The sequence below is a fragment of the Porites lutea genome, chromosome 3, assembly GCF_958299795.1.
Source record: "Porites lutea chromosome 3, jaPorLute2.1, whole genome shotgun sequence".
In the NCBI taxonomy this organism is placed as follows: Eukaryota; Metazoa; Cnidaria; class Anthozoa; order Scleractinia; family Poritidae; genus Porites; species Porites lutea.
In genome coordinates this window covers 8,474,073-8,485,263 of record NC_133203.1, presented here as the reverse complement: position 1 = coordinate 8,485,263, position 11,191 = coordinate 8,474,073, and the positions used below count along the sequence as shown (strand labels likewise).

The 11,191-nt window shown below is 40.5% G+C and overlaps 1 protein-coding gene across 1 annotated transcript; it reads right to left on the bottom strand.

Annotated features, from left to right (window-relative positions):
* Positions 1 to 7,381: 7,381 nt before the first annotated feature.
* On the bottom strand, positions 7,382 to 10,114 carry LOC140930369 (E3 ubiquitin-protein ligase TRIM71-like). Its single transcript, XM_073380052.1, has one exon. The coding sequence runs from the start codon at positions 9,902 to 9,904 to the stop codon at positions 7,865 to 7,867; it is 2,040 nt and encodes a 679-aa protein (XP_073236153.1). The 5' UTR covers positions 9,905 to 10,114; the 3' UTR covers positions 7,382 to 7,864.
* Between the last annotated feature and the right edge of the window lie 1,077 nt (positions 10,115 to 11,191).

Sequence of the window (11,191 nt, the reverse complement as noted above, 5' to 3'; positions counted from 1 at the left end):
GTGAATCCATAGCGAAAATGGAAATACTGGTGGCACACTCCGTTAACTTTAAATGGTTTTTAATTTCCAGCGGACACTAGCTCCGACGAAGCCTATTTTAGTACAAAAACGTCTCCTTTTGAATCTCTTTACAGGTCTTCAGAGTCACCAATTCGCGACAATATAAACTCACTAGCAAACTTTTGTTGTAAAAACCGGCATTAATATTTATTTTTTTCAATTCGACAGCAATAATTTTAACTTATTAAGTACAAATAATGTCTTGCTACATCGAACTTTGGTCTTCTTGCTTTTGCATGCATGTCCCTAGAAGCTTAGCTCTAGTTTACGTCAAATTTAATTTAAATCTAAATTCGTCGATAAGTCGACGTAAAGTGCTGTCCAATTTAGAAGAGGAATTGAATTTGACCTGCTGGCGAACTTCATCTGAATTTGGTGTTTTTATAGCAACAAAGGAGATCTTATTTTTTTGGCCAATGATTTTAGCGGGGGACATAACAGCGAGAGAAGCCCATAACCTGGAACGTTAAGTTCTACATAGTAGTCAGCAAAACCCACGGACGTGAAAATGATATTTTTTTGCCTAATAATGACATTTAGTTTTACTTTTTTGATAACTTACACTTCGAACGGCGCTCGGCATAAAAGGAGAAGAGCTTCCACTTTTGTGGAAGCATTTTCGATTGATTCATGTCCATGTCAAATCTTTCATGAGAAAGTCCATTAAGGATTCTTTTACCGGTACTTAAAAATTCTTATTCACGCCCACTGACAGGTTACAAGTGGGGATAACACTTTCTTGTAGGTCCCTTAATTGTTTCTTATTTAGAATATAGCAGAAAAAAACAAAAATTGGAAAGCCTACGTGAAATGACTAAGTTTATTCGAACTGTACAAAAAAAGTGATTTGACGTTTACAACACTACCCAGTGGCTTCATAGTGCGGAGCACTGTGTTGGCAATGATAATCGTGTTTATCTTTGTAATCGCGAAACGCTTGATTTTGTTCTTGCTAGCTACTTTAGTTTTAACCCTTTGCCGTCAGCCAATTTTTAGGGAAAAAAACTGCATTTTGGACCAAATCCTCCTTTTTGAACCGTTTTTCGGCCAGTCACGGAATGGCTTAAAAAAAATTCGAACACTTAGGACATATATAATTTTCTTCTAATTGGATGTAATTAAGCAGCTATTTTGGGATTTTATTTCGATTCTTTTTTTCTCGCTCTTTTCTTTTTCCTTTTGTCTTTCCTTTTATAGCCAGTTTTGTTGTTTGTTTATCGTCTTTCTTTCGCATGAAATTTTGGCTGGCTTTCTTTCCAACCACGAAAGGAACAAACTTAGTCTGTAAAGAGTTGTAGGTAAGCCAGTAGCAAAATTGACCGTGGATTTTTCTCCAATTATTGCGTTTTTTTTTTCTGTAATTAACTCTGTCAGGATTGATCAAAATTTACTTAACAAAGTACCACTGGAAAGATCTTTCCTCGCTCAGATTTTTCTAATTGCCATCCGAGTAATAGCTTAAAAAAGCTTAATGGGTCCAGGAAGAATGAAATGCATGGGTCCATATGGAAGAAGAACCTCCATCTTTTTGAGTTGGTAATGGGCTATTTTGTACCCTGCGAGCAGAGGCCCTTCAATCCTCCTAGGGACCTCTGCCAGCGGCCTCGCATTTCCTCTTCTAGACTTATCTAGGAAGATCGAAAGGCCTCTGCTCGCAGGGTGGTTATTTTGTTTCATAGACCATATTTCAGACTGAGAATCGTTCTTGCCTGGAGAGGAAGCGAGGTTGAAGGTGACGTTGTTTTGAAACCGCCGCTGCCGATAAATTCAGTTGAACTTGGATAACTCGAATTTCCCCCACCTCGAACTTAGTTTCCTTTCCCTAGATAAAAAAAATTCAAAGAAAATTACCCCGATTATTCGAATTCTGGTTCTTGTCACTCCACTCGGATTCCAGTTCTTTCTATAATCTTTTGTTGTATTATCAGCTATTGTTGAAATAAACTTAAGTATTTTTGGCCGTTTAAGTGCAATTACAGCGAGGTTTAGTTCTACCGTTATCAGGGGCACCCAGCGATGGTTTCCTCCTAAACGCATTGAAAAGTCTTTTTAGGCTATCCAGAGTACTGTTAGATCTCTAGAAATGCATTCTAAGCGGCGCTATAAAATTTGTATCTGTTCGGTCATCCTAGGGGAACTTGAGGCTTTTCGAAATTACAAGGGCTTCAGTGTTCAAGATTTTTCCGAAAAATTTAGATGCAGTTGAACGTGTTGCGAAAGTGAGAATTTTTCTTATTCCTCTCTATCACATTTTTGAATCCGAAAATTTTAGGTTTCCTTTTTTTTAAGAAAATTAGCCTAACATAAGGAGTAAAAAATGAAAAATTAAACTTCAGAAAATCGTAGGGAATTTTTTAGATAAGCTTCGAAAATTGTACCTGAATGGAACGCTCATCCAGAAATTTTTAGCCGTATTCAATCAATAGAAAATGCGTAATCTGACCGTTATCTAGTCTGCTACACAGCCGTGGGGAGGAGCGTTGCGTGACGACACTAAAAACGGCTGCGTAGCAGACTAACCGTTATCCTACGAGATTCGAATCTTGAAGTTTAGCGACCGCGTCAGATTGACAAAACGTCAGTCTTGCAAGGGAGGGTCGTTACTTTTGTCCTAACGCAAACCGACACCGTCGGGGGAGCCGGTGCATTTAATTCTACCGGAAACAGCTCACGCGTAGGATAACAGTCAGATTGCGCATCACGGCGAAGCGAAGCTGATCAGAATCATTGCGAAATGCAGCGCTTCTCGGGCTCATGCAGCCGAATTGAGAAACTGGCGCTCGTCGAACAGGTAGATATATACTCTTCGGTCTCGCTGGTGGCAATTTTAGGGAGATCGGTCGTTTTGTTTGAAATTTATTGGCCTTCGCGCGGCGAGGGTCGGTTGGAAGGTCTCCAGCCTTCCCTTCTTTTATAGGCTTCAGTACTCGATGGAAAGAAAGTCGACTAAACAGCGTTTAAACCGGCCGTAGGACACAGAGTGGTTATGAACTAAAGGTAAGGGAGCTTTTTAAATCAATATTTCGCGTGATCATGATTTTTTTTCTTACCGTTGTAGATTCGAATAGGTGTGATAAAATTGGCCGATAAAATTCGAACAATGATAAGGGCCCGAATCACATGTAATAATGCAAGAAATATCGACCTTCGTTATCTTAAAGGCTACTAGTACAGATAGACAAATAAGAAGACTTAATATCTTTAAGATTCTTGCATTTATTTGGCATCAGATAATACACTAATAATTCTAACATATTCCGACCAAACTTAACCCCCCCCCCCCCCCACCCGCCCCAATTTTCCCTCAGTTCTTCATTGCCGTCTCGCTACCTTTGCTTGAGTGAAGCTCCTCCCTGGGTCAAGGTCATATATTTTTAGACTTCTCATTGCTTGCAGGTTCTTGACCCTGAGAAAGCAAATTTTGTATGAAAACATGTGTCTAAACCGCTATGTAAACTTTTATTTGAAAATAAACAGCATAAACAGCTGATCGATTGCGCGAAGCCGGATGATAATGTACACCTACCTTTCCAACAGTTCTTTCATATTACCATTTTGATTTATACAGAGGCACGTTAACCAAAACTTTAGCTGAGCAACGGTCAGTTTTTTCTATCTCTTCTTCCCTAAAGCTAGCACGAGCAATGTCCTCTGGAGTAAGATCGACTTGATCGTCCGCCGATCGTCCGCCATGTTAGTTGTATTTTAAATTTGCTGCGAGGGCTATTAGGAAGACCTTCAAGATAACAACGACCTCAACCAGGCTGTGGCGTCCAGCGGTTTTAGTGAAAACAAGGATTTGGGTGAAGTGCTCAGTCTCGTGGGCTCATAAAACCTTGTCTCGGTCACTCTTATTTAAGGATTTTCGGGCTATTAAGTCGCACTTCTTGATGCAACTTCCTGTTTTTTCTAGAATCGGAGTATTGGAGGCCATGGTTAAAAGCTGAGGGTGGTTAGTCCTGAAGAGGGAGATTTTTATTTTTACACTTAAAGCATCACGGCTTTAAGCAAATTACGTTTTGAAAGATTGCCTGCAATGTGCTGGACTTGACTTAAGATTTCAGGCAACCCAGTTTTCAAAACTCCAGGTAGATATATGAAAACTGCGATGATCTTCTTTCATATGATTCTTCACCCCGCAGTTCTCAGATATGATTTTCACTGATATATTAATAACTTCACTCTCTTGTATACTTATCTAGAAACTTTTCAGAGAGGTTCATTTTAATTAATAATTTTTTCTATTTCTTCAGTTTTGAGTTCAGTATGCGTGCCAAGTTGAAACCACAAGCATCCGAGCGCAAATCCAGTGGCAAGGGTGATAAAGGACACTTGGTAACAAAAGGATTTCATCTTATGTCAGAAAAGGCAAAGCGAAAGAATTGCAGCTGGTACGTCATCCAAGTAAAAAGTTACAATCATTATGCAGAAAAAATATGGCGTTTACTGTGACAAACTAAGTTTTACAGAATTCATGTGCCGGTCAGTTTTCCCGGGAGTAGCCGCTTAATGGAAGGGACTTAATAGGGTGCTAGCTTCGACGGTTCGTCGGACGGTTAAATGTTTGAGCTTTTAACGGTTGACGTTTATTACGGTGGGAATTTAGTCCAACAGTTCTGATTATAAGTATGAATAAGTTATGTATAAGTTAATATTAACTGTTGTGTTGTCAGGTTGTCAGGAGGTTGTCCTTGCCTGCCACTGATAAAATTTGAGATACGTTCAGTAAAAGGCAAGTTGTAAGGTCTTGTAATGCCTAAAGAAAGCGTTTTCATGATAAAACGGGAACTGGCTTTTCCCGTTTAGAGCCGGATTCTTCAGAAGCCAGAAGTCCGTGAAGATCAGCTGAAAAAGTCACATTTTTTGAAATGCCTTGAAACTTTTTGACGGTTAATATTAATCTGCATTTAACTGCATTTATGACGGTTGACGGTAAAAAAGTACCTTTTTCGACCGCTTACAGTTAAATTTTAGGCGGTTTGACGGCTGACGGTTAACCCTCCTACATTCTATACGGTCTACGAAGAACATCTAGATGCTTTCCAACTTTCTTCAGTGCTAATTTACCGTAAAGTGTTTTACAAAATTCAGGGAATCGTCCAATATTAACCCAAACATTTCTCTGACTATATTAACTAGTGGTAAGGCAGCACCTTCAGCAAACATCGGGCTTTCGCGCGAGAACCAGTGCCTTGCATTTTTCAAGGTTCAACGGAGATCATCTTGTTTTTACGAAACCACTTACACACCTTCTCGAGCGTCCTTTTTGACAACTGTATGAACTGCACGAGCAGTTCTTCTATACCCGACTTGTGAGTTCCTTTCAGGGCCAGCGAGGACTCAGTCCATTTCTTCTCTAGAGTCAATTACCCTAGTCCCCAGAGATAAAGAAGACTTGATGTGGAGGAGTTAAGAAGAGAAGTTATCATTGCTCAAGGATACCATAGGGTTAACCTTTCTCCCTCGTGCGCCCCACGAGCTCTCGAGCGCCCAAATTCCCCCTTCCCCGTCCCCTTTTAACGCCTGCCACGCAGGCTAGGAGTACATAAAATAGGGACGGGTAGGAAGGGGATTATAGAGGAGACTAATAAGGAGACTCCTGCAATAAGGAACCCTATATTGCTTAAGAGATAAAATAAGATAAGGACCAGAAGAGAGGAGAGGAGAGGACAGGGGAGGGGAGGAGAGTAGAGGAGAGTAGGGGAGTTCAGAGGAGAGGATAGGAGAGGGGAGTAGAGGAGAGGACAGGGAAGGGGGGGGAGGAGAGTAGAGAAGAGGACAGGGGAGGGGAGGGGAGGAGAGTGGGGGAGTTCAGAGGAGAGGATAGGAGAGGGGAGTAGAGGAGAGGACAGGGAAGGGGAGGGGAGGAGAGTAGAGAAGAGGACAGGGGAGGGGAGGGGAGGGGAGGAGAGCAGAGGAAAGTAGAGGAGTTCAGGGGAGAGGAGAGGAGAGGGGAGTAGAGGAGAGGAGAGGAGAGGAGAGAAGGGGAGGGGAGGGGAGAAAATACCCTTATCTGCTCCCATGTCCTTCCTCTCCTCTCCCCTTCATGCGCTTACTACGCGAGGTTACACTTGCGTACAGCCACAGCTTGTAGTACATGCACTGAACGCAAGATTTAGCAGTTATCTGCCTTAAAACGAAAAGATTAGCTCAGCCGGTAGAGCGTTTGACTGCAGGAGCGGGAATTCCACAAACACTGAGGGTCTTAAAATAACGAAGAAAGAAGGTACAGTCAAAGCCCGAGGGAGCCATAGAAAGTGTCCATATTAAGGGGGTTGAATTAAGAGAAAATGGACCGGGGGGGGGGGTACTCCCTTATTTGGGCTTTGGATTTTTGTCTTAATCAGGGTATCGATTTATCAATTTTTGTCTTAAACAGGATATCTTTTCTTGGACGATAAACAGCAAAATTTTTACAAGCCCTAATGTTAATTAATATTGACTTCCGCTGACTTAAACAGGGTATCAAAAATCGGAATTCTGTCTTAAGCAGGGTAGGAAAATCTGCGATATTTGTCTGAAACAGGGCCAGGGTATGAGGGGCCGCGCCGCACCTCCCCACCCACCAGGGATATATCGAGTACCCCCCGGGAAATGGACTAGGGTCTATTTTCACCAGGGAAAAAAAATGAAATGTCTGTATTAAGCGGGCGTCCTTAAAGAGGGGTTCGACTGTACTTGCTTGTCTTGCAAAATACTCAGTAGACCTATACGTGACTCGGATGATCACGGGACAGAAATGGTGGTCCATTCTCCGAGTACAGACGTAAAAATAGTGTCCTCAATTAGCGCTCGCGTGTTAAATACATTCACGCTTGAATCAGGGGCACCCAACGAGAATACAGTTCAAAACCACTTAAACATAGCATTGTTAAACGTATTTTAGTATTTGAACGGTAGATATAGGCATATTTTTATCCCCTAAAATCTTTTCATCTGTTCGGATTTCCTAGCTGAAAGTCTAGTGATCCGAAAATTATAGGGGTCGAAACTTACCTTTTCCAAAATTTCAGCCAGAAAAAAGGCTCCCGAAAATTCTAGGTGACCTTTTAAGGGTAACAATCCGTTAAAAATGGGCAACTATAGTAGTTTTTAGATGTTCGAAAATCCTAGGAGAGGCAGGCAAGCAAAAAATTTTACAACAAATGTTCCGAAAATTCTAGATCTCAAATCGTCTTCCGAACAGATATTTTTCCGAAAATTGTCTTTGGGTGCCCCTGTTGAATGAAGTAAACTGGTACTTTTAACTTCAACACATGATGGTCTCATTGACAACGATAAAATTTAAACAATAAAGCTTTCTTTATTTTTGATTATCCGTTTTAAAATGCGGTTTCAACAAATCGTTATACGATTCGGTTAATATATGTGACCTGAAAAAGCTGTTGAGAAAAAATGGTACTTGAGCCAAGGGCTCGGGACTAATATTTCAAAAAATACACTAGCTAACAACTAGCAACTGCTGGAAAGAAAATGAAAAGATGTACAGCATAAAAAGCAATTTTGATACCAAACCCCTGAATTTAACCACCTTCTTTAACTATAATCGGAAATTAAATGAGACTACAGTACGTATGAAAAAAGGATATCAAAATATATTTACAAGTTAAAGGTCATTTCAGCTATTATTACAGCTATTATTGTAGCCACGATTATATAACTTATTGTTACATTCACAGAAAAGACAAACAACAGTGGCAAATACCTCACGAGATGGTGTTGTTCGAAAATTTCCGGTTTTCTTTGTTCGAGGTAATCAATTCGAACCGCTTTTAACAATTACAATACTACTGGTAAGATCATATTATACCTTGTCAAAAATCTGGATTCGGTTGTTCTCCATGTCAGATACAGCTATTCTTCCATCACTAAGATTTGCGGTAGACCTTGGACCATTAAACTCTCCTATCTGACTACCTTCACTCCCAAACTTTGTAATAAGCGTTCCATTAAGTTCAAAAACCTGAACTCTGTTATTAATGTCATCACAGACCATTAACAAACCTTCTTTGTTAACTGACATGTAATAGGGCTTTTTGAACTCACCATCCTTGTTTCCCTGTTTTCCAAATTTAGAAATAAACGTCCCCTCCAGATCAAATATTTTAATGGAATTATCCCCCAAGTCTGAAACTATAAAATATTGACCGTGTTGGATACAGTGATGGGGATTGACAAAAGTACTTGCTCCACCAAATTTACGTAAATACTCCCCACTAGAAGAGAATATCTTGATTAAATTGTTACCATAATCAGCAACAATAATATCACCGTTACCGTTTATTGATAAACCTTCAGGGCTCCTAAGCTGGTGATCAAGAATTCCTTTTTCACCAAACTTTCTAAGAAAGTTACCACTCCTATCAAAGACTTGCACCCTGTGGTTATTACTGTCTGCCACTACAATATTACCATGAGTATCGACAGCGATCCCTGTAGGGTATATAAACTCACCATTTTTTTCACCCTTTCTACCAAACGATCTTAAGTGGGTACCGTCACTACTAAACACTGAAACCCTGTGGTTCGAAAACTCAGCCACAGCAATTTCATCCTGATCATTCACTGCCAACCCCCGGGGCCACCGAAGCATTCCAACAGACTTACCTTCTTGTCCAAATGACAGCACAGATCTGAAGCGTCTAGTTTGTACCTGAGCCTTAAAAGGGCTGTCACAAATATTTGTCGCTTTATTCCCAGCAATTACTTTATTGCTTTCTTTACCTATAGTTGCTTGTACTTTAGTTTCGCTAAAAGCAGTTTTTAAATTACCTATTCCTTCACTGCTCAACAAATTAATCAGTTTTTCACTTTTAGTAAAACTAAACCGAGGAATACATTCAGTGTCACGGTTTTGTTGGGTGCCCTGTTCCTGTAGGACTGAATCGAATGTTTCACTGAATCCCAGGATTTCAGTACTAAAGCTTCGTTCCAACAGAGTTTCAGTTTGTTTAATTGCTGATTCAATTAGTTTCACTCGTTTTTCCACTTCGTCTTTTTTCTGTGAGAGAGATTCTAGTGATTTTTTCGCTTGATTATCGACTGCATCAAAAACATCTTGTTTCCTCGCTTCGATGATTGCAATAATTTGATCTACACAAGACTGCACTTGGCTTTTTACCTCGGTTACTTTCGATTGAACTGCGATGCGTTTTTGGTTGAATTGTTCGACTTCCTTTTGTGTTTCCAATACTTTGTCTTTCAAAGATCGAATAATGGAGTTGATTTGTGTTTTGCGCTCATCGGTAGCTTCTTGCAAGGGCATCTTACCATGACCTTCATGAAGCGTTACGGCACAAGTGTTGCAAATGGCGACTTTGCAGTTCTTGCAAAAGAACTTCAGCTCTTCTTTTTCATGGTGTTTCTTCTGACAAAATGCTGGTCGCTCTAATACAGCCTCGATGTCTTGATCTTGAAAATCTTTCAGTGCTAGCGTTCTGTGGTCTTTATTTTCTCGAATTATGTTATGTGCTACAACACATTCTTCACACCAGAAGGAACAACACTGGAAGCAATATAAGGTCTGGGTGCTCCGTTTCTCGCAGTTTTTGCATTTGACGTTGACTGTACTGCACTCTTTGATTGCCAAGACATCTAACAAACTATTTATTCGAAAATTGGTGGGCAGTTCGCTGGGATTTCCACTCCCAGAAATCTGAAACTGTCTCCTGCACTCAGGGCATACAATTTTGCCATGGACGCTACTCGTTCGTTGAATTCCGTTCAGGCAGTGAAGACAGAAACTGTGCAAACAAGGTAACTGCTTTGGATCAGTAAATGTACACATACACACAGAACAGGATACTTCATCATGAAGATTGTCCAGCAAGGTCTTTATATCCATGGAAAAGGTCGGAAACAAGGTTACTTTTTTAAAATTTTGGCCTAGTTGTTGACGACTAAGGGAATGGCTTTGCGAATGAACAATGAGATTCTTGTCTTGTGACCCAGACCATACTCTGCATTGTTAACCAATCAAATGGAGTTTCTTGACATGTTTTGATGGTTTGACGGAAGAATAAAAAACATCCTGTATTTCCGAGAATTGTTAATCAGCTCTTCGAAGCATGGATTATGGTGTTCAATCCCCCGCCAAAAATCAACTTGAGTCCTCAACATTCAACTTGAGCGGCTAACATTAAGTTATAGCACCCAACTTTCAACTTCACGTTTCAACATTTAAAGTTAATAGTTCAACTTTAACTTGAAAATTGAGCGCGGAGCATTCTACTTTAATATAGTACTACAACAGCCTCCTGCTCAGGCGCTTCGTTTTTCGCATGGCAGAGGCGAGCGCGAAACGCGAGTGACTAGTGATAAACCACAGGTAGCCCAAGTTCGAAATATGAGCATCGGCGAGCATCGGCATTGTTGCGTAACATTCAAAATATAAGGATTTGTATGGGAAAAAACCTATCGTTTCCGTAGCCTACGAAAAGGAAAGGATTTCAATAAAAAACAGCTTACCTTACTTAAAATGTGTGTTACGTCTCTCCTGTGTGGTCCACGGGCCGATTTATGGCCGTTTTATGGGTGTTTATGTAAACGGTTTTCTCTCTAACCTTTATATAGAGAGAAAACCGTTTACATCTCGACGTTATATATAAGTCTCATCATCTCTTTTTTTAGTCGGATGTTAAAAAGATATATATTCGTATCAGACGAGACGGGTCGTGAATAATTGCCGTACGATTAAAGTTCGTCGTTGCGAATTCTTGACCTCGTTGTGCGGACAGCGTAAAATGTCCGCCAAAATGTATCATATATCAAAGGCTGACGTAACAGGCCAACCACAGGGCTTGTTGCCAGTCTCCGGTCCCATAGTCCTTACAGCCATAAATGACGTCATAACTCGCATCGAGCGGTTAGAGCCGATTCACAGCATGCTTTGTGGGGTTTTTATTCCCAAGTATATGACCATTTTCTTACAATTCAAATTTTATTTCTACTGTAATTGTTGCTTAGACTTAAAAATCCGTTGCACCAACTTATAATCTATATCGTCTCATTTTAACAGCCTCTTAGGCCATTTTGGCCGAATCGCTTTATTTATCACCCCGTTTAGACGGGTCCGGACAAATTTTTGAACAGAGATCTTTTTACCCATGCAAACCGTTTACACGGAACCGCG